This window comes from Cupressus sempervirens, chromosome 7 (genome assembly GCF_028749045.1).
Source record: "Cupressus sempervirens isolate cs-2001-9-10 chromosome 7, ASM2874904v1, whole genome shotgun sequence".
NCBI classification, from domain to species: Eukaryota; Viridiplantae; Streptophyta; class Pinopsida; order Cupressales; family Cupressaceae; genus Cupressus; species Cupressus sempervirens.
In genome coordinates, this window is record NC_143124.1 from 514,296,456 (window position 1) to 514,322,041 (window position 25,586).

The 25,586-nt window shown below is 34.0% G+C and overlaps 1 protein-coding gene across 2 annotated transcripts in view; it reads right to left on the reverse strand.

Annotated features, from left to right (window-relative positions):
* LOC149547789 (exocyst complex component EXO70A1-like) overlaps positions 1–25,586 on the reverse strand; it is a 150,364-nt gene that overhangs the window by 48,721 nt on the left and 76,057 nt on the right. For both annotated transcript variants that reach the window (XR_016353923.1, XM_089791840.1), the window contains exons 5-6: positions 17,537–17,675; positions 12,529–12,741 (exon numbers count right to left, since the gene is read on the reverse strand). Coding sequence is in view for 1 of the 2 variants with exons in the window: in XM_089791840.1 (XP_089647966.1) it covers positions 12,529–12,741; positions 17,537–17,675 (352 nt within the window). In the remaining variant the exon portion in view is untranslated. The remainder of the gene's footprint in view (positions 1–12,528; positions 12,742–17,536; positions 17,676–25,586) is intronic.

Genomic DNA, 25,586 nt, shown 5'->3' on the forward strand with positions numbered 1-25,586 from the left:
CTATTTAAAACAATTTTCTCTATGATCTTCCCCTTACCACTTTTTGAGAGAGTTGAATTTTCCCACTCATTCGAACAAATTACAAATCTTAAAGCTGCTTTCTCTTAACCACTCTTCTCAAAGTGATATAAAATGAAGCAAATCTTGTATCGCAAGGCCTCAACAACTCTCTAGATGCATGTTGCCTGTAAAGGCTCAATGTGAGATGATGATTTCGTATGAAATTCACAACTTCTCTTCCTCTATGAATTACTTCATGTATCCAAGGAAATTTTGCCAAATCATGTAGCAACAAATCTAAACAATGAGCTGCACATGGACTCCAATAAATTTCTGGATACTTCTCTACAATCAACTTGCCAGCGCCCACACAATTTGTTGCATTATCAGTAACCACTTGAACCACATTTGCAACCCCTACTTCAAGAATTGCTTCCTCTAATATCTGAAATATATATTCAGAAGTTTTTTTATGATTCATAGCGTCAATAACCTTTAAGAATACAACACCTACAGGACAAGCCACTAAAACATTAATCAATGGTCTTTGACAAATATATGACCATCCATCACTCAATATAGTGCACCCTGTTACCTTCTAGGAGGCTTTGACCACAGCTAATTTATCAGTCACTCTATCTTTTGACCTCTCTAAGAGAGTTGTTCTCAAAGCCTCAGAAGAAGGAGGTATGTACCCTTTGCCAAACTCTCCAGCCTTTTGAAATACAACACGATAAAGTGGATTTCTAGCTACATTGAATGGAATTGCACTAGTATACAATAAATCAGCTAGCAAATCATCAACTACTTGTTTCTCACATGGTTTCCAAAAGCTATTCAGAGTTCCACTATCTTTTGTTGGCTTTACAACCTAAGGTAGACATGAAGATGAAGGTATAGTGGATGTGAATCTAGGGACATCTTCAATTCTTTGTTTCTTTTGTGCATTCTTCATCTTTTGAGCAATAGAAGATGAATGCTCTTTCTCTAAAATCGCTCTAAGCTCTTGGGTCACACTTGGACATGCAGTAACACCTCCACCTTTACCTGCCGTAATACCAAGCAGGTGATCCATGACCCTTGTTAAACTTCCAGTAATAACTTTTGGACACAAGTTACACTGAGCTTTATTAGGACCATTTTTTGTCACATGTTTCCACGCCTCCGAAGTTGATTTGTTGGGAGCCATATTACAATCTGTAGAATTAAAAACAAAATAATATATTATTATTTCAAACTTTAAAACAAAATAATTCAATAAATAATTTTTAAATTTAAATTTAAAATTAAACATGTTAAAGGTCAACTTTTTACACTAATAATTCTATTATTTAAAAATTGAAATATAAATTTATAATTTATTAAACATAATATAATATATTTATTTATTTATTAAATGATAATAAAAATTATAAACTTACAAAGGAAAATAAAGTAAAGATATTAATATATATCTAATGGACTCTAATATTTTAAAAAATTTTCGAACTATGTTTTTTAAAAATTAATATATCACTATTTTAAATCAATTTTAAAAAATAAATCTAATATTTAATTAACTATTACAGAATAGATTACAAAGAATTATTAAAAAATTAAATTTATTACAAAAACTATATAAATTGAAATAAAAATTTTACACAAATTATATCATGTAAAAGCCTATATACAAATTATATATAAAAAACTATATACAAATTATATTTAAAAACTATATAAAAAAACAAAACTAAATATAAAATTAATACATATTGAAAAGTTAAAAATTATAAATTAATATATCACTATTTTAAATCAATTAAAAAAAATAAATCTAATATTTAATTAACTATTACAAAATAGATTACAAATAATTATTAAAAAATTAAATTGATTACAAAAATTATATAAATTGAAATGAAATTTTTACACAAATTATATCATGTAAAAGCCTATATACAAATTATATTTAAAAAACTATATACAAATTATATTTAAAAACTATATTAAAAAACAAAACTAAATATATAATTAATACATATTGAAATATGAAATATTAAAAGTTAAAATTATAAAATACAAACTTAGGTAATATGTAATTCAAAGTCAAACTATAGAAAAGTTTTTTACATATTACAATAAACTTGAATCGCATCAAATGCCTGTTACAAAATGAATAGCAATACACTTTATAATATGTAACATAAAAGTGGAGTTTTAAACTATACACATATAGTATACGAATGGAAAAAAAATCACTGCAGCGTTGCGACTGTCGAGGACGACCAAGGGCACAGTCATTGCCGACTGTCGAGCACGAAAAAATTAAAGAACGCATTGCGTATGACAAAGGGCCGAGAGAGGGTGCTCAGAAAAATTTATTCGCCGCTCAGGAAAATTCATTCGCAAGTGTTTTGTTTAAGGGTTCGAACCATTTTTTATAGTTTCTTCTGCACGCCAAAACACTACAAACTCTCCAAACAGAAATTTCTAAATGCATTTGACTCCGCTTAGAAAGTCCGTTTGTAGCAGCCGAATCAACAACGGATTGTAACGATTTTTTTGGGCAACTTTCACATTCAGCAATATCTGAATATCAAGCTTGATATTCGCCGAACCTTGTGACATAGCTTCTCAGTATATCATATCATTCTCTCTGCTCTAACCAAGCTTCTTATATAGCTAGCTAAGCCACAAGTTGGCTAGTCAAGCATTTAATTACATTATAGGTCCAACCTCGGAAGAGTAAACCAAAACTATCGCTAAATGAAACATAAAACATTTCCCACTCGAAGATGGATCCACACGTGTCCTAGGAGTCAGCTCCTAACTTCGCAACACATTATGTTAGCATAAGAAACCATGCTAAAAGAAACAACACGCCTCACTAGAAGGAAAACACAAAAAACAAGGACCGCAAAGAATGGTTCACAACTTGAGAAATACAAATGATCAAGGCTTGTGCACTTAGGAGGATGATCCAAGGTAGGTCCTCATCATGATGTTAACTGCGCATAACACGAAACCAAAAGAAGCAACGACTACTTCACGATCAACTGATTGGTACAAAAAATAATTTATTTTTTTGGTTGATGCAAGATTGCTCGAAGACCCAAGATGCTCCTACATCAAGTGTGAATGCACGCAAATCCTCAAGGATTCGTGGTCCAAACTTTGAAGTACTATACAAAAATCCATATATATAATGCATATAGACATTTTTACATATAATGCATATATATGGATATTTATATATACACCCACGAATCCATACAAAACATAATGGGAAAAAATCTCACCAATCCACGAATCAGATTCTCATACTCGAACACATCCCTAAATTCCAATCGACAACATTGATTAAATACAATCAAAGAAAGTCCAATACATTCAAAAAATCAAAAACTTGGCATTGCATAACAATTGTTTGACAAAATGTCAAACATCTAGACTTGAGTCTCCAAGAGTTAGAACCAGGAGGCTTGTTACAAAATAATTACAAGTACTCATAACTTCATCTACAAGTATAGTTTTTGTTCCAAAAAATAGACCATGACCTCCTACAATACATTGTCTATTAACCTATCCTCTACCCATATTTTCAAATTATACATGCAAGTGTCATACATGTTATAAAATACCTAAAACTTGTAAAAAAAATCAAGCTTTTTAACAACCCTATACAAATATATTGTCCAACACATTACTCGTGTGCATTAAAAACTAGCATTTTTGAGCTATCTACCCTAGAAACCAAGAAACGCCTAAACAGAAAAAAGAAAAAAGCAGATCAAGCCACCTATGATAAACTATATCATTCAAAAAACATGGAGTGTTTTCCCTTGGAGTCAATTGGTGGCAATCCTTAATTGGGCCTTTTCCTACACAAAGGGGTTACCCTTCCTTGTCTATGGCTACAAGTCAACTTGGCATCCTATCCTCATCCCCTACCATGGTTTGTTCTCATTCCTCTGCAACCATGTGAACTCTCATCTTCCTCAGTTCATGCATCCTTCTAGCTTTTGTCATGTCTATCATCTTGTGGGCACAATAGTTTGCAAAGTAATTTTGAGGAGGTACTTGTTGAAATTCTCTCTTGTCAACTCAAATTGCAAAACTAACTCCTAATTTTTGGTGTGGTTGTATAGTATTTTCCACAACTTTTTTGTTTGAATGTTCTCGCCTCTGTGTCATCATCAAGTTTCGAAAGGATGAATAGGTGAACGTGCCTTGGGCATCATGGAACATTTACCCAATCACCCATACTGGTGGTGAAATCTCGACCTAGGTGTGCAAAATTCAGAAGAGCCTTCAACCCACCTTAGCACTTTGTTCTAACACATCTCTTCACCGCACTTCTAGTTTTGTCTATGTTGGAAACTTCCAAACTCCATACATAAAACATTGATGCAACATTTGTGTTCATGTGGTATTCATATTCTAAAAGCAGGTAATATATCTCAAATAAGCCACGAACCATTATAAGGAAAAAGGACTATGTATGGTGAAGATGAACTTCAACCTCTCGATTGAAACCTGGCTCCTCACGCAATTTGCCGAAGAAGATTGGTGATGTCGACTTGGCTATTATGCATATAGTTACTCCCTTGCAAATTATACCAGCAGTATACTAGCGGCCAGAATTAGCATCCAATGAGGGCGTCTTAACAAGTAGGTTTATGACACCCAGCTGTGATATATTTCTGCCAATCAAAACTTCACACTATCCGCCTTCCACTATGGATTAATAACATTAATCACTCCAACCGTTAACTCTTCAGATGATCCACTATTCTTGATAAGCTTGTAATCGATGTGCAATTGAATTGTCAAATTGCAAACCCAACACTAACACTTTCTTTAGAATTGATTAATCTCCCGAATCACAATTAGTATAGTAGTAGATTGGGACAATTGTCTACCTTAGCACAATTATAAATGGAAGAAGATTCAAAACTTCATCAAACCCTTAGGCAATGATAAGAGCAAGAAAATATATAAATTTCAAGATGATCTCTCCTCAACAAAAAATTGAATTTATAACACAAATTGAGCCATCTAGCTTCACTCTCACACCTCCCACTTAAAGGCAACTTTATAATATAAAGTACTATACTTTATTAAATATGAACTAAATCATCATTACGTCAATAAGCATGCCGATAAAGACTTCAATAAAGAATCCAGAGAGATCAAATATCCGAAACCAGAGAACCAGCCTACCTGAATTGCTCAATCCAAAAATAGCAACTGACCAACAAAGACTTACTAAAAATAGTAAGTCCAAAATAGCAATCTTGTGACAGAGACCCCCAAATTCAAGCATCAACTCACGAGGGTCGTGATAATGAGCTAACAAATCCATATTCCAAAGACCTACTAAATTGGGACATTACAGTCCTCCCTCTCCAAGATTGCTTGTCCTCAAAGTCCGAAATGCTGTAAAATATCTTCAGGCTCCCAAGTAGCATCCTGATCCGAAAGGTTTTGCCACTTAATCAAAAACTCATGAATGGTCCTCCATTGCAATTGCCTTTCTCTAATATCAAGTATAGCTTCTGGAAGCAACTCCAATCTCCCTTCATCATCCAATGGAGGCAAAACAGGAGAAGGTCTCACATGATGACCCAAAGCCCCTTTAAGGCAAGAGACATGAAACACATTATGAACTTTGCTATCATCAAGCAATTGCAACTCATATGCTACCTCACCAACCTGTCGCACAATCGGAAAGGGCCCATAGTATCGCGGCTTGAGTTTCTCAGCTCCAATCTTCTTGATCGAAGACTGTCGATACGGTTGTAACATCAAGTAGACCATGTCTCCTACTTGATAGGTTCGAGCTATTCTCTTTTGATCAGCATACTACTTTTTCTGATTTTGAGCTCTCTATATATTATCTTTCAAGGTGAATATGTAACAATATTCACTTAAATGAATCCATTTTATCCAAGACTTCTACTAAGAAGAGACATAATTCTGCAGATAACCCTCAACCCACTTGTTCACTATTTCCATCTACCATCAGTCTACGGATGGTAGCTAGTGCTAGGAGTCAACTTAGTCCCACACAATCTAAAAAACTCTTGCCAAAAATGGCTCATAAATCTATTGTCACGTCACTCACAATGGTTTTGGGTAAACCGTGCAACTGCAAGATCTCTCGAAAAATAATTCAGCCAAATGCACCGCTGAATAGGTAGTGGTAATAGGGAAGAAATGAGCATACTTTGTGAGTCTATCTACTACCACATAAATACAATCTCATCATTGGGCCTTAGGCAAGCCTATAATGAAGTCCATTGAGATTCCCTCCCACTTCCCTTCAGGAATAAGAAGTGGCTGTAATAAACCAGCAAGATAGGTGTGTTCGTGTTTATTCTGCTGACAAACCGAACATTCTCGAACATAGTGATGAACATCACCCTTCAACCCTTTCCATGTAAATCTCTCCCGAACCTGTCTATAAGTCTTGAAAAAGCCTGGATGACCAGCCATAGGAGAATCATGGAATGCCCGTATAATAATCTTATGCACCACTATCTCTAGAATCAGAAAAATCTGCCCCTTGTAGATAATCAACTCACCTGAAGATGAAAATCTATCATCCTGGATACTACCATCCAAAATACCTGTTGCCCACTAATCCCTGGCGTAGTCAGCTATAATTAAATGCCTCCAATCCTCTGAAATATCAGAAACTACACAAAGGTAAGCTCTCCTTGAAAGAGCATCCGTAACTACATTTTGAGTCCCTTTGATATAGGAGATATCGAAATCATAAGACTGTAGCTTGCTGACTCATTTTTGCTACCTTTCATTCAAATCTCTCTGTCCCAAGAAATGTCTCAAGCTATTATGATTAGTTTTAATGCAGAATTTGCTGCCCACCAAATATTGCCTAAATTTAGCCAAAGTGTGCATGATAGCTAACATTTATTTATCATAAACACTGAAAGTTTTCTTAGGACCCCATAATTTCTTGCTCTCAAAATTTATAGGATGTCGATCTTGGGATAAAACAACACCAAAACCCTCTCCAGAAGCATCACAATGCAAGTCAAAAGGCCTAGAGAAATCAGGCAATGCCAATACTAGACATGAAGTCATAATAGTCTTAAACTTCTCAAAACATTCCTGTGCCTACACTAACCACTGGAAAGCACCCTTATGGGTCAAATCTATAAGGGGTGCAGCATGTCGTAAGAAACCAGCCACAAATCTACGATAAAAGGCACAAAGACCAATAAACCCTCTTAACTGTGTCAAGGTCTTTGGCGTAGGCCACTCCACAATAGCATGGATCTGATCTAGGTCCATCGGAACTCCATCAGAACTGATAACATGTCCTAGATAAAGTAACGCTGTCATACCAAGAGCACACTTAGATTTTTTGGCATACAAAAAGGCCTGATCCAAAATACCCAAAAGTGTATCCAAATGAAGCACATGATCATCCCAAGTCTTACTATAAATCAAAATGTCGTCAAAGAAGACCAACACAAACTTGCGAAGATGACTATGGAACACCCTGTTCATAGTAGACTGAAAGGTGGCAGAAGCATTGGTGAGACCAAAGGGCATGGCCAAGAATTCAAAATGCCCACAGTGACATCTGAATGTTGTCGTCTCAATGTCCTGCTCTCTAACCTAGATTGATGATAGTCAGACCTAAGATCAATCTTCGAAAAGTACTTTACCATGCAGTTCATCAATAAGCTCATCAATTTGCGGTATGGGATATTGGTTTTTTATGGTCCTCTTATTCAGCATTCAATAATCAATGCACATCCAGAGGGTACCATCTTTCTTCATCAAAACAACTGAAGAAGCGAATAGAGACTTACTTGGCCTGATATGTCCCTGATCAAGTAGCTCTTGTATGGTCTTCTCAATCTCATCTTTGAGCCTCTTTGGATGGCAACATGGGGTAATCATAATAGGCTTAGTGCCTTCCTCCAGCTCAGTAATATGCTCAGTTCCGCGATCGGGTGGCCTACTAGGAGGTAAATCGTTAAACACCTTAGAGTGTTTAATCCTCAATTGTTGGATATCAGGATGATATTCTGCCTCCTCAATATTCTTTTGAGTTGGCATAATTTTGCCCTCTACTATCCAATCAACAATATCCTTATGATGAACCAAGTGCTGCATACGCCTAAGTGAAATCTGCTTCAGCTCATCATTACGGATTGCTTTCAGAACTTGGGGCTGCCCATCCTTAATGAATCTCATCTCCATCTTTTCAGTGCTCAAGTAGATGTCCTTACGTGTGTGCAACCATGCCATACCAAGGACTATATTTGTCCCCCCCATGTCCACCACATAGAAATTTGTAGTGTAAGTATATGTATTAAGCCTCACTAGAAGATCTGTAATCATCTTGTTACACTTCAAAGTGTAACCATCAGCTACCTGTACCCGTAGGCCCTTGAAATCCTCAATTTGCATACCCCTCCTGGTAACTAAACGAGCATCAATGAAATTATGAGTAGCTCCAGTATCAAACAGAGTAATAATACTCTATCCAGCTATGAGCCCATGCATCTAGAAAGCCCTCTCTTTCCTCATACTAGTTAGGTAAGCTACTTTGAGGTTGGAGTCATCCACCTCATCATCTACGTCATCACTCCTATGCTGATCTTGATCACTAGCCCCAAATGGCTCCTGAAAATCAGTACTATCTCCATCATCATATAACCATTCCATCATTCTATTTTTTCCCCTTAGGCTTCATGGGATAGTCATGGTTGACATCATAGGGACCCCTACAATAGAAACACAACTTCCTCCTCCTCAAATCATTAATTGTTTCCCAATCCAAGGGTGTTGCAGCAAGACACTTTCTCTCAGTTTTCTCCTCTCTCCAGGGAGGTGTCCTATCATAGGAAGACGTAGCAAGCTTTGAAGCAAACTTGCCTCTTGGTGTAGAAGATTCTAAATTATGGGCCTTTTTCTTGGCCTCCTATAATGATGGGGGCTCTAATGACTTAACCCACCCTCTAAGTGGCTCAGCAAGGCCCTCAATGAAAAGCATAACCTTCCTCCACTCAGATGTTTCATACACCATCACTGACAACCTCTGAAGCTCACTGATGAATGCCTCCAAACCGGCTATTTTTCATAACTAAGCCAACTCCCTAAAGCAAACCTCGGGATCTTTCTTCTCAAAACATTCTATCAACCTATCAACAAACTCTTGATATGATATGATCTAATCGTGATGGAGAGATACTAAACCATGATACCACCAATCATGCGCAACCCTATCAAGGTGTAACACAACAAACCTGATGGCATCCTTCTCAGTCATAGGATGCAAAGTAAGGTAAGTGTCCAACTTGTGGACCCAACCTCTAGCAGTCACTCTACTGCTCCCATCAAAATGAGCCACTGTCATCTTACCAGCTGCTTACTGGAGCTTAGTATACCTGGGCCGCTGTCAGTCAGTAGTAGGCCTACCCCTAGAATGCTCACGCTTTTGTGTCAGATATCTGTCAAAACTCAAGTTGTCTTTTAATGACTGAGGAAGAGCATCCCACTCATGAAAATGAGTCAACACATCATAAACAAATGGAGTAGCGTCAGTAGTAGTTGTAATTGTATCTAATTCAGGTCTCAGGAAAGTGGGTCTCTGTGGCCTATCTTGGGCACCAATATAACCTGTTCTGTCCACCCTGTCATCCATCCTGACATGATCCTCAATCCTGTGCCTGTCATCAGCCCTGGGCCCCACATCTACACATGACCTATAGGAACCAACAGATGTATCTCGGTCTCTTTCTCTTCCCCTATCCCGAGGCAAAGTCAACTATTCCAGGGTGTCTGCTAGAGAACACCTGTCATCCGTTGTTTCCCGACTGCGATATTTTGGAATGCCTACAAGGCATCTCGATCAACCTGTGTGTCTGTGGCACGTTGTCCAGAACCACTAGAACCACCTAGACTATCCACCGAGCCAAAGTGAATCTATGGCTCTTCATCTCTAGCTGGTAAATTCTGATCCCACCGGTTGTAGTGCATTCCAGGCACAAACCTTCAATCACCATCCATACTTTAGGAAGCAGAAATAAAGAAAATATGCCTTTGATAATTTATGAGCCCAATTCCTGTAGGCTGGCAGGAAACTGCTCTAATACCACTGTAAAGACCTCAAGTGGCTCCAATAGAATTTTTAGAAAACAGTGAACAAGTTTCTTGATTTTTATTTATAAATTATAGATTTTGGTGAATACAGATAAATTTCTCATCAACTAAGCTTATGGCAACACCAATAATTGAAATAAATAACAAAATTATGATGCCAAATTACCAATCTAGGAAAAGGTGGGGGAACTTGTTAAAAATCGCAAACCAATATCAACTTCAGCTGGCTGAAAGGAAAGAGAAACGCCATACACTGGCCCCTCACGCAATTTGCCCAAGAAGATTGCTGATGTCGACTTGGATGTTATGGATATAGTTACTCCCCTACAAATTATACCAGTAGTATACTGGCGGCCAGAATTAGCGTCCAATGAGGACGTCTTAACAGGCAGGTTTATGACGCCCAACTGTGATATATTTTTTCCAATCAAAACTTCACACTATCCGCCTTCCACTCTGGATAGATAACATTAATCACTCCAGTCGTTAACTCTTCAGATGAGCCACTATTCTTGATAAGCTTTTAATCAATGTGCAATTGAGTTGTCAAATTGCAAACCCAGCACTAACACTTTCTTCAGAATTGATTAATCTCCCAAGCCACAGTTAGTACAGTTGGAGATTTGGATAATTGTCTACTTCAACACAATTATCAATGGAAGAAGATTCAGAACTTCATCAAACTCTCAACCAATGATAAGAGTAAGAAAATATATAAATTTCAAGATGATCTCTCCTCAACAAAAAACTGAATTTATAACACAAATTGAGCCATCCAGCTTCATTCTCACACCTCTTGCTTAAAGTCAACTTTATAATATAAAGTTATAAGACTTTATAATATAAAGTACTATACTTTATTAAATACGAATTAAATCATCATTAAGTCAATAAGCATGCTGATAAAAACTTCAATAAAGAACCCAGAGAGCTCAAATATCCAAAACCAGAGAACCATCCTGCCTGAACTGCTCAATCCAAAAATCACAACTGACCAACAAAGACTTACTAAAAATAGTAAGTCCAAAAATAGCAATCTCGTGACAAAGACCCCCAAATCCAAGCATCAGCTCATGAGGGTCGCGATAATGAGCTGACAATCCATGTTCCGAAGATCTGCTAAATCGAGGACATTACAACTTGCATGTGCAAACCTGCATACCTACCACCTTGACATGTCCAATTTCCTACATCATGACCACTAAAGTAGTCTTGTAACTACCAAATTGGATAGAGAGTCCACTAGTGTATTTTCTTGTACACATGGGATATTTTGAAATTTTGAAAGGATGATTTTTTCCAAAAATGGATACAATCTTATCAAGTTTCCACGAGTCCATGTTTCTACTAATCATAGAATTGACAATAATTTTTGAGTCACCTTCTAGGTGTAGATTATTGACATTGAATTTAGTTGCCAATTCCACAACCAATAGAGTTGTTTCATCTATCAATTTTGTGGATTCCACTGCGATGATGTTCCTCCAACATCTCTTGCCATACATCCTACAAATGAAGGCCCCAAGTTACCCTATGAAGCACCATCAAAGTTGGAATAATTTACAAATATTAAAGTCATACATATCACTTCACATTAACTAAGATATTCAAATGTTAATTATGCAATAAGAAGTAGCTAGACATTCATGTGTGTGAGTGATTAAGGGTGAGGGAGACTTTGTGTGTGTGTTAGACAAGTAGAGAGAGCCTGCACAACATATCATCATAATGAGTGCTCACTCCATCCCATATATATTGTGAGGATGAGGTCGAATTACAAAGTGTTCACTACATCTATGAATCCAAATTCATATAATGTTGTGTGTGTGAGTCGTAATCTTTGTTTAAGAATACACTCCCAACCAAGTTGTCATTTGATAGAAGAATTTCATCACCATGATGAAGAAAATTCAAGCTCTAATATATGTATTATGAGGGATGAGAAAAAATATCAAATCTCTTCCTACATGCAGGAATCAAAGTTCACAGGTTTGTGAATGTGAGGAAATATTTCTTGTTTACAAATGCATTCTCAACCAATGATTTGATAGGCCTTTTGAACCATTGTCTATTTCTAGTATGCAATTCATGGAGAATTAATTATTGTTTACTACTCTCTTTTCCCGATAAAATTGCAGGAAGGATTCTTCCTAAATCTCTTGTTTCAGAAACTAGCAAACTACTCCTCAGATCAGATCCGTCAATGGAAACTAAACCAGGTCAAATTCCATGACCAATTCTACTATTTTATTGTTTTCTGCAGAATATTACAAATGCAAACCACATTCATGTAATTTACTAAAAGGAATATAGCCAACTTTTAACTCTAAACTAAACTCATGATGAATTCTATTGCATTTTCAGAATGCTATGGAAAATTACAAACTAAAATAAGCTATGTACCTCTGGCAGAAGATCATACATTGCATCATACATGTCTAGAATTACGAATAGCTTCTCTGATGTTTTCCGGTTTTTAAGCATTGCTTCCCCAAAGGTCAAAAGTTGTTTCATGCTTGGTTCAATAACTTCTGCAAAGCAGCATTCTCTATAAGGATCGAGCTCATAAAATAGTTGATTGCATATCCTCCATTCAGCTGGAAATAATATCTTAACCTGTTTGCATAGTTTTTAGTTAATAAAGAGAAAGCTCGTTTCAATTAAAATTATGAATCAAGATATCTATAACAAGAACTTCTGCATAAAAGATGACAATTCAGAAAACAAATCAAAAAAGTCTTCAAGCACATATTAGATCAAAATCCCTGTCTTTACACCATATTTTCGTAACTGACAATAATTTTTGTAGTACTGTGATCAGAACTAAACAGTAGTTCTTCAACCAAGAAAATACAAGAATTCAATTGTTATGCACAATTTAGGACTTTAATCTCCAATATTGGTGAGCAAAACTCCTGATTATCAAGATTGCAAAGCCTATATATGTATATGCATATCAATTTAGAGTCAACTTCTAGGGATGGTGTGAATTAAATGCAGAAAGTGCCCATGGATTGCAGGTGCAAATGAGACATACAGAAATATTGAGGGCAAAGTAAAACTTGGATATGTCACAAATCTAGTTATAGAATCTATCATGCAGTTTTATCCAAGGCATTACTTATAGAAAAATGTAATTCTTCCAACTAAAAATATTTCTTGGGTAAGTTAAGAGAACATTCCTTAACTCGAAGCCATATAACTGTCACTGAAAATATTTGAGCTGAGACTGACCGAAAAGTGTCAAGCTCAGTTTTGAATCATTATACTAACATTTATAAAAAGCATTGGAAAATCAGCTTACCTTATAAAGGATAACCAGTTTTAATTGGACATTTTTAAAAAAGAATTGAGTTTTTTTCAAGTGCAATGGGACACTAAAAATGGTCAAATACCTTACAAATATAACTTTTGCAAAATTGTTAAGTGTGCCATTTTTCAAAAACGAGCTTGGGTTTATTAAATGTGATGAGATGCCAAAAATGGTGGACTATCTAAGAACTTTTAATATATTTCATTACTATTGTCAAATTCTAATTTCCCCAACATAGAATTTTGTGCTTTATGATTTCTTTCCTTTTATATTTTTCTGAATTTGAAAGCAGAAACAACTAATGAACTAGTTGTAGTACTGATATAAACATAAATAATTGGGATTCCCTTGAAATTATTGAATGTATTTCAGGAAGTAAAATGATCAATTACCTCCACAAGAAGCAAGAAAATTTAGGAGCATCCTAATCCTACTATCAGTCCAACCATTAGTTTTGAAAATGCAACTGTTTTTACTCCAGAACACATGTTGGTCTTTTAACTCAACTTTTATATGTTCAAGTATTACTAACAAAAGTTGACCCCTTGACTCATTATCAGTAGGGGCTTTAAACCCCAAATCACAAATGGTTACAACATCTATCATGCCTTGCTAGTAAGGAAACCTATTACAAATAGATTAAATATGTGCAATGAAATTATAAAAATTCATTTAAGATAGAGAAAACAATAAATTTTAAATCTTAAACAATCTAATAAAAAAATTACCAAGTTACAACAAATGGAATGTTGCAAGAGTACCAAAACATGCAAATTGTCAAATTTTTTTTGCAACATCGTGTACCTTCTTGTTCTAAGGCATTCTCTCAAGTGAGGGTTGTAAAAAAGAACATTGTGTAGCACAAAACATGAATCCACCCTAAATTTTCAAATTGCAGTACCAAAGCTAACAATGCTAGTAGGAGAAAAAGTAGAAGCACTAGCACTAGGATGAAATGGTGGCATGGAAGAACCCTGTCCAACACAACCTATGGATGAAACTAAGAAGGATCAATATTCACCAACTCCTCCCTTTTCCTCTTCTCTATATCCTATACTTATTCGAATGTTTCTAGTGCCACATAGCATGAATTAACAGCCTCGGGAGGTGCTAATTTACATAACTCAATATCATGGCCACATATGCTCGCACTATGATATTTAAACTTATTGATGCCACCATGATTAATTTCTTCACAATATTTACATTTAACTTGTCCTTTTCTTCTTTTGGGAAAATTGTTTATATATATCCTAGCCTCATCATTTTGACCTAGTTTCTTAGCCTTAGGTTTAGGTATAGGAGTACTAGGCATTGGGAAAAACTATACTTCTTGAAATCTATAGGATGCTGCAATAAGACAATATTACAAAAAACTAGCATTTATGATTGAGTTTTTAAAAGTAATAAAAACATAGGGTCTGTCCCCGAAAAACATAGAATTTTTAAAACTTTTCAATTCTTGAGTCTCGAATCTTTTCCTTTCAAAGTTGAAAGAAAGAGAAATCAGCAAACCATACATTTTTAAGAAAAAAATTGTAAATACATATTTACAAATTTCTTTTTTTTTTAAGTAGGGATTTTTAATTGTTCTTTCTTTGAAGTTTAAAGTCTAAATTTCAAAGGAAAAGATTCGATAATTGTGAAGTTGAAAAAAAATGAAGATTGTTGTCTAGAAAATAGAAACAAAAACTTAGAAAATCTATAAAGTTTCACTCTTACCTCTTACAAAAAACTTGAAATGAGATGAGAGCTCTTTGCAATTGTTGGTATGAAATCTTTGATGAACCAAAAGAAAGTATTGCACTATCCCAATGTCATTTGCCAAAGATTTCTTTTTCTCTTCCTCCTTGTTTGCACTTCTATGGACTCTTCTTTTTCTTCTCAACATACTCCTCTTTTTCTTTCCAATAGATTGAAATGAGGTCCCTTTTAGAGTTGCAAAAACAAATATTACCCAAAACCATAAGTGGAAACTTTTTGATTTTATGTTCATTTTTTGTAAGTTACATTTTGTATCATTAGCCAAATCTCGTGATCGAGACTTAGCAAGTCATTTATAGACATATGAGTTGACGATTCAAAACCCATACTCAACTAAGTCCAAGTCTGGGCCCCTAGGACTTGCCTAGGGCCACCCAAACTAGAACTCATCAAGCCTAGGAAAGCTCAGGCGAGTCTAGGAACTCTACTCAAACATCCACATCGACTTAATTTAAGGGGAAAAAATCATAATACATTTGATAGTTAACATATGTAAGCCCACTTTCTTACTTCTAAACCCAATCCTAAGGAAGATGGGGATTTTTTTTGGCATAGGGTGCTTGATACCAATCTACAAGTAGGCTCCTGTAAGGCTTTAGGACCCCATCACTATCCCATCTTGGGATTCACCTACCTTTTGAGGATTTACTTTGTCTTTTCATACACAACACCAAAGTATCTGCTTAAGGGACTATAGCAACTGATCAAGGAATGGCTAGATTATACTAATATCTCTTATATATATATATATATATATATATATATATATATATATTTATATATATATATATATATATATATATATAGTAGCAATGTGTAATATTCCACTTTCTATCAAATGAGAGACCAATCATAGTCAGCCAAATTATTATGCAGTATATCGATACGAAAGTTTATTGTTTTCCTTATAGCAGTATTATCTACTGCTTATATTCAAATATCTATCTCTTATTCTGATTTAGTAAATGACTTATTCTCTCTTAAATATCATTTCTTATGGATTAAAAAAGATATTAGTTTCCAATTCCATTCCATATTGATCCTTCTTCCCATTTCATATAATTTTTTCGAACAAGTGACACCTCTTCACCATGTCTTCCCTTTCTAATGGTCACAAAAGTGTTACAATCTTCCATCGTTGCTACCCCATTGGAAGTTACTTCTTTTTTCTGGACACCATTTGGTGTCCCTACTTTGAGCTAGCCCCCTTGCCTTGTTTTTGGCAGTCCCTTGGACCCCTTTTGTGGCCTTTTGTTGAATATTAATGGTTCAATTTTATCTTATCTTGTTTTATCTTCATCCATTAATACTTCCTTAATTCCTATACTCCCTTTATGCAAATTAAAATTGTCTCATATCTCAAAACAAAATCTACTATAATTACCTTCTTTATGATCCCTTCTTCCATGCCTTCAACGAATGACTTTCCCTCCTACTTATATCTTCATGATGGGAGAGTTACAACCTTTCACTGTTACAAACTTTCAAGAGTCACAATCCTTTATGCCCTTTTGAAGAGACAACCTTTCATAACTCCCACCTTTTGAAAGAAGCATGACTCTTCATCAATTCTTTCCATTTCCTATCTTCTTCCAATATTCCTTGGTTCCAATGCTACCTTCATTCTCTTTTTTCTCCCTCTACCCTTCCAAATGAAATTCTATTCTCTCTTTTATATCTCATGTTTGAGGGAGTCGAATCTTTTCATTTTATGCCTTTTGACCATTCCTTAAATTTAATTGAATTTTAACTATATTTCAATTCAAGTTTATTCATATTTTTTTTAAGGTTTAAAAATATTAGTATTAAATCCTATTTCAGAAAGGGGGCATCACAGATTAACATTAGGACCGTTGAGAAGATATAAATTCAACTACCTGAATTACAGTCAGGTTACCAGACATGCTCTAGCTAGAGTCATAGCTGACAGTGTTGCATTATATGTAAATTTTAATTTGAAAATAACATAGATGTCTTTCAATTTCCTGTACCTAGAATTTCTATAAAAAATGGAGTGAGTGTTCAATAGGTTGGACACTACCAGTTCCCATTGTAGAAAGAGTAAAAAGCTCATTGCAACTGTACACCAAACTTTTGCTGTACTATATTACCATACTATTCTTCTACGATGAAATCCTCAAAAAACACAGTGTGATAGCATGCCAATGGATCATCATCAAACATAGCATTAAGTTTCTCGAAAAATGTCATGGAAAATGTTCATAAAACAGTACTGTATCAATGGGCTTAGTTTTGAAATAATGAATGTTCACAAAATCACAGAAAACAGACTGAAAGTATCAGAGGGATAGTGTGACATAGAATTATACTTACTGCAATTTGTAAACATTGGATCCAAGTTCCAATCTTTGCCTCAAATGATTCCCATGACAATTTCTGCACATCATCTTTGGATAACTTGTCTACTCCGCACTTCAGGAGAGTCTGATTAAGACAGGATAGCCTGATTTCTCTGCAATTAAAGTAGATGATGAAATAAGTTACATTCTACATGGCTGCAATACTCCATATAATAAATTGCAGTCCTCAACAACTATTTTCCAAAGTACATGCAGCTTGTGAAAACTATAATGCCAATTTGAGATACTTTTGTCAGACTTTTTCAATAGGAAAAAGTTGATTATAAAGGGTTATAGTTAATGAGAAAACAAACAGGTTAACATAAATTCTCATCTCCTTTCTCTCCAAGGAGAGAACAATGTCTGTAATTAGTTTTCAGTTATTACATAGTACACTTCTTGTAATCAGTTTTCATTTCATAACGAGTGCACTGCCTAAAGTGGTTCAATTCACAATCTCTATCAAATATTCAAAGTCTCAACCAGCTACATGCTAAAAGTTCACTACAAACCAGAGAGTGATACATTTCATAATCAAGTTGTGAACAGAACAGAGAGAAGGTGCAGAAAAGAATCAGTGCACTTAAAATTTGGAATGTTTTGCATTTAATAAGTATGGGTGACAACTGAAAAGGCACAATAATCTTTAAGGACTCTAAGAACTAGTGAGCATAGTCTTATAACATTGACTAGACTCATGACTACTCAGAAGTCTTCCAACCAGTGAGCAACTCACCCACAACTCACAATCTGAGTTAGCTGGAAAACTTCCTAGACACGTGGGAAGTTTCTTGCTGATGCTAGCTCGAATCAAGTCCAATGAGAAGACTTGGCTGCTGTAAAGAAGTTGATTGTTATGTTTTTGCCTTCTGCAATTTGGATATCAAATGTAATAGACTAACTGTAAGGTTATTAGGAAAAAATATTTTTTGTTTCTTAAAAGCAGAGAAATTATAAAAATAAAAATAAAAGCATCTTTTTGTGCTGCAATGGATGAGAAAACATTGGTTTTCCCTTTTATTTGGTTGAAAGAATAAAAACAACATTTTTTCCCTTTATAATGAATATTTCAAAACTTTTCAGAGTTTTTGTTTGCTAAATTGAAAATTCATTCATTATGATTCTCTTATAGTATTATTTAAGTTTATTTACATATTTTGGACTTTTTCTTACCAGTTTTAATGTAAATTTGAGCCGAATTATTGGGCTACTGAGTTCTAGCTAAGCCCAAGTGTATGGATTATGCTCATGAGTGTTACTAAGCAAGAATCATGAGAACAAGATATGTAAATGCGAAAAGAAATCCTGAGTACTTTGATTGTGCCACTCAACTACAAATAAAATGTATCAACATTAAAACAAATTAAGGGCTATCTTAGTCAATGGACGATCATCAGCAACATAATTAAGAGCTAAAAAAATTGCTCCCTTCTACCGAATAAGGATAACATATCATATAGGTTCCTTCTAATTTTAAAAATCAAATCTAAACTTATTTTGAAATTGCATGTTGTTGGTTCTCGGATCTGCTGCAAATGTACTAAGCACTGCCGGATTGGTATGTGTATTCCAAATGCAACATACTCTTAGATTTATATATAGAGAATAGGCCATGAATAGACATGTCCCTTCATAGAACATGTCTATTCATTAATTAGATAATTAATATAATAACAAATTTAATCATATATATATCATATTAATTTTTTTGATATAACAATAACCTTATATCTCAAATATAAAGAACACATATATATTAGGTTTATCTGACTGAAGCTATCAAACATAAACACTCCCTCTTAGCTTAGAAGGATAACCACATAAGAATAAATATTACTTCGAAGTAATATTACAAATAACAAGTTTAAGGATATCTCAAAAGATTTCCACTATTTGATATCGCATTTGATATCATGAGTATTGGTCTTCCAGAATATCAACACATGATATTCACCAAGTACTCAAAGGTTTTTATATCACATCTGATATCAAGAGTATTGGTCTCCCAGATTATCAATGATATTCATCAAGTACTCAAAATAAAATTTGATATCACATCTGATATCAAGAGAATTGGTCTCCTAGAATATCAATGATATTCACCAAATACTCAAAATAAGGTTTGATATCACATCTGATATCAAGAGTACTGGCCTCCCAAAATATCAATGGTATTCACCAAATACTCTTTGAGTAATGGCCTTCTAGAATATTGAGATGCAACACATTCACCACATACTCAATTTGTTTGATCTCATAATACAAGTTATTGTAAGATCATCACCTTACAATAACTTCTGCAAATATGAGTGACATCATTTTGTAAGTTGTCACTTCCTCATGATGTACACAGGGGGTAGGCCCATTAAAATCACGTACTCACGAGGTATATTCATGAATCACAGTCCTCTTGAATGCTACAATTTATTGATCACTGGAGAATCCATCACAACATTGTTTAGGTTGACTGAACCGCATCCTTTGTCTACTCCCTCTTTCAAGGTCGCCTCTAATGAAATGTCAAGCTCCCTCTAAATCTCAATCTCCCTCTTCCTGCAATAACATTCTCGGAGGAAAAGATCAAGGCATATACCTCTTATAGTACATAATGAAATACAAAAAAAAAAAAAGAGACTACTATAATTCTCAAAGTTAATAATAATATTAAGAATTATCAGATATTCATCATAATGGTGTAATACTAATCCTAGACTCGAAGCAATAAAATTATTCTATTCTTTAATGTCCAAATGACATTTTTCTTTATGACTAATAATATTCAAAATTTATAATTATACTTAAGTCGTATCCCATATCAAATTATTCATTAATACAAACTATATAATTTCACCATATTCATATAAATATAGTATTCTCGTAGAAGTCCAACAACAATAATAGAAACGATAATTACTTACCTTACCAATTTATATATATATATATACTATTACTATTACCTAAATTTTCACCCTCCGGCTCATTTCAGGTAGTCATAGTAATGCCAATCAATGACGCACTTTTGTTTCAGTCGGATTCATAGCAAGTTTAAGGGTTACAAAGCAACAAGGGTACATCTGTAATAGCTGTATGAGGAAGTAAGCAAAGTTTTCTTGTATAAAAAATTACCCCAAGGTTTCAGATTTAAAGAGAAATCAACAAAGAGCTTACATATTTTTGGAAATAATAACAACAAGCTTCACATCTTTTTTTATTTCTGTAAGTTTGTATTGTATTTTTTTTATAATATTTATGAATGATATTTTATAAATCATTTATTTGATATTATATAAAAGATACAAAATATGGAAATTGGCTTTTAAAATAAAAATAAATATTTTATTTTGTATCATTTAATAAAAAATTATTAAATAATTTATAATCTATTATGTTTAATGAACATTATTTTATTAATAATATTGTTAAGCGATTTAATTATCACTCAATAAATATTATTAATATAATCAATTTTATTTAAATAATAAATTATTAATTATCCAATATTTGTTAAATAAACGTATTAAATACTTTATAGTTCATAACTTAATTCATATTTATTAGGGAAATGGATTATAAGTTATTAAATAATTATTACTTAAAGTGCAAGATAAGATATTTATTTTTATCTCTAAAAGTCAAACAAAGATAATTTGGAGAGAGTTATGACAAGGTGTCGAAGGTCATATTGATAGGATTTGAAGGTTAGAAAGTTATTACTTTTTAGAGACTTTATTGGGATATTTTGAGAGATAAGATTGCATGAATAAGGGTTCTTTATGTTGATATTGTTGAGGTGTGACTTTTGAGGCCACTTGTACACTTTTTGAAGACATTTTAGGGGTTCAAAATTGGTCTTGAAGGTTGGATTCAACCAAGGAGTGGTTGTTTGCATTTATGATGCAGTTGGAGTGAAAAAGCATAAGTATGAGCTTGAGGCTCATTTGTAAGGGTTCCCACTTTTTTGTAAGAGAGCTATTGTTGTGATATCTTCTTGAATCCTCCATAGTTTGCATACAGATTGTTTTGTAACAATTATAAGAATGCTATTGTCTCACCCTTTCAAACTTCGAATGGAAGAGTTGTTTGGGGACCTTTTCTAAGTTTCATCTTGTTGTATGAAAGGTACTGAATTTTTTGTCATTATTGTGATTCATCTTGAGTCCTAAGTGAGAATCCTTCAGTTTTTTAACATCTGCAAAATGAGTAATTTGTTATCAGAATTGTGTCATATTTGAACTATTTCAAAAAGGTTTCATTGTGTTAAGAATATCAATCTCATTTCAAGTTTGGTGCATCACTTTAGTCCTAAGTTTTAATTATGTTATCCTTTTCTCTCTTTCTCTCCTAAGTTTTAAGTTATGTTTGAAGAGAAAATAGTTGAAAGCATCTCATAGGAACCAGCCTAGAACCCAGAGATATACTCCAATTTTGGGTAACCCACAGACCTAGGAGAATTTTCGTGTCTCAAAGTGACTTAGTTTTAGAACTCATTCAAGGGTGTGACTTTTAGAGAGAACAATTTTGGCACGCCCAGTGGAACCTTGTGGGCTATTTCAGTCCAAATTTGTTCCGTATATTGTTGCTTTATGATGTGTACAATAGTAATTTTTTGCCTTTGGAGGAGACAAAGAGACACATCTGGTGACTCTCGAAGAGTATCTACTAGTTTCAAGCAAATAAAGTGTTGGTATGTGGAAAATCAAGCCCGATTTTTCTAGTTTTCAATATTTTAGTGATTTTCCATCTTTTACGAATGTTTCAGCATGTCTTCTTTTCATACAAGCATGCCTTATCACCCTCGTTTCCATGGAAGTCCTCCCCATATCACATCCTACCAATCATGTCAAGAAGCATATTTTGTTGGTTTTGCACAAAAGAATATAAAAAGTCCTGTAGAAGAAAATATCCAACAAGCTCCATACAGTTACCATCCACCAACCCTTACTCGAGCTCTATGGCAGCCAACTAATGTACATCAACAATCCCAAGAAACCCATCTCCCACCAAGACAACATGCTTATTCACATAGTCATTTTCAGCATGTTGAAAATATGAGCATAAATGACATTTGGTCAAAGATACTAATTAACAATCCATATTAGTTGCAAGAAAAGAGGTCAAAGAGGAGGAAGATGTCATGTTTTCATCTAATGAACTATCCTCTTTTGTTGACCTAAATGAAGAAGATATGGCCATGTGCATGTCAACTGTAAACTTGCCACAACTGGAGGATATAGATCATCATGATGTTTTTCTGGTTGAAGAAGTTGCAATTGAAGAGGTATTTTCAAAAGATATTAAGTTGACCAAAGCATAGAGGGTTGTTTCAACAACATTATCAAAGATTTATGTGAGAATCCTGCTATTAGAATTCCAGAATATGTATTTATTGAAGAAGTCTTCCTGATGGAAAGTATTCTTCTTGAGGGTTATGTGTCTGAATCCAAGTTGAAGCTAATTTCCAAGAATTTTCAGCAGGTTGATAGCTTTGATAAACTCTTACCTGATCTAATGGAGGATGATGGTCCCCTGACAATGGAAGAGGAGCTGACATGGCTGTCAATTTTGCAAGATAACCACAATAAATTAGAAAGAAAGAAAGATATAGAAGAAACCAACAAAGTAAAATCCAAATTCATATTCTCAAGAGGCTGCCCATTCAGATCTTTGTCTCAATTTGGGACAAGTGAGAGGATCTCTTTTATATCAACACCTAAGCATGGAGATGTTGATGAAAAAGAGAAAATATAGCATGTTGACCCTTTCCAAGATGCCAATTTGTCCAATTAGCTTGATGAAGTACAGTTATTTTTGTACTTCAAGAAGTATTGCACCAGCTGGTCAAATGTTGGTTATTTTTCCATCTCCTTATAGTTGTCTATGAACATGGTTTTCATTGGAAATTGAAGAGAAAAGGAAACTATTTTTCAGAACCAGTAAATGGTTTTGTTTAGCATCTTGTTGCTGGTTAGGATAGGATAGGTTAGTTTTTAGTTTTCCCAAAGTGTTGTCCAAGCATAGTAGAGTAGTTTTAGTTATAGTTTTCCCATTTTCAATAAGTGCTCCAAGTCCAAGATCTGTTCAAGTTACAAAGGGAGTTGCTTTGCTATGAAAAAAGGAAGCTCATCTTTCAAATGTTGTTTTAAGTGTCTACAAACACAAAACAATTCTTGCCCAATGATTAGACATACATCTATGATTTATGCTAATGAAATTCAATACTTTAGTGTTACAAATCACAAGCATACATTCAATCAGCAAGGAGGGGTTATCTTGCATCCATAGTTTGAGTTTCAAGCTCAATCATGTTTTTTGCTGACTCCATACCCAATGGATTGTTTTATGCTAATGGTCTTGATGTCTAGCAGGCAAACATATAATAGATGTCGCCAAAAATGTTACCTAAATTTTCACCCCCAGGCTCATTTCAAGTAGTCATAGTTATGTCAATCAATGGTGCAGTTTTATTTGAGCCAAATACAAGAGTTAGATTCGCAATAAGTTGAAGGGTTACAAAGCAACAAGGGTACATCTACAATAGCTGTAAGAGAAATGAAGGAAAGTTTTCCTATATAAAACTTTACCCCAAGATTTCAGATCTAAAGTGAAATCAACAAAGAACTTCTAGATTTTTGGAAATGGTAACAACAAACTTCAGATCTCTTTTATTTCCGTAAGTTTGTATTGCATTCTTTATAATATTTATGAATGATATTTTATAAATCATTTATTTGATATTATTTTTAAAATACAAAATATCAAAATTGGCTTTTAAAATAAAAATAATTTTTTTATTTTGTATCATAAATTATTGCATAATTTATAATCTATTATGTTTAATGAACATTATTATATTAATAATATTGTTAAGTGATTTAACTATCACTCAATAAATATTATTAATATAATAAATTTTGTTTAAATAATAAATTATTAATTATCTAATAATTGTTAAATAAATATATTAAATACTTTATACTTTATTAATTAATTGATATTTATTATGTAAATGGATTATAAGTTGTTTAATAATTATTACTTAAAGTGCAAGATAAGATATTTATTTTTATCGCTAAAAGTCAAACAGATATATTTTGGAGTTAAGGTATCTAAGGTCATATTGATGGAATTTGAAGGTTAGAAAGTTATTACTTTTCAAAGACTTTATTGGTATATTTTGAGAGATAAGAGATGAGGGGTCTTTATTTTGATATTGTTGAGGCATGACTTTTGAGGCCACTTGCACACCTTTTAAAGACTTTTTAGGGGTTCAAAATTGGCCTTGAAGGCTGAATTCAACCAAGGAGTGGTTGCTTGCATTTGTGATGCAGTTGAAGTGAAAAAGCATAAATATGAGCTTGAGGCTCATTTGTAAGGGTCCCCAGTTTTTTGCAAGAGAGCTATTGTTGTGATTTCTTCTTGAATCCTTCATAGTTTGCATATAGATTGCTTTGTAACAATTATGAGAATGCTATGTCACCCTTTAAAACTTTGAATGGAAGAGTTGTTTGGAGACCTTTTTTGAGTTTCATCTTGTTGTATGAAAGGTATTGATTTTGTTGTCATTATTGTGATTCATCTTGAGTCCTAAGTGAGATTCCTTCAGTCTTTCCACATCTGCAAAATGTGTAATTTTTTATTAGAATTGTGTCATATTTGAATGGTTTCATTGTGTTAAGAATATCAATCTCATTTCAAGTTTGGTGCATCACTTTAGTCTTAAGTTTTAATTATGTTATCCTTCTATCTCTTTCCCTCCCAAGTTTTAAGTTATGTTTGAAGAGAAAATAGGAGAAAGCGTCTCATAGGAACTAGCCAAGAACCTAGAGATATACTCCAATTTTGGGTAACCCAGAGATGCAAGAGTATTTCCATGTGTCTCAAAGTGACTTAGTTTTAGAACTCATTCAAGGGTGCGACTTTTAGAGATAACAATTACCTGGGTGGCTGACATGTGTTGTTTATTATACCCTCTATGAGTTAATAAGGGTTCACCTTTTTTATTTTTCACCCCCTTGGATAGTAAA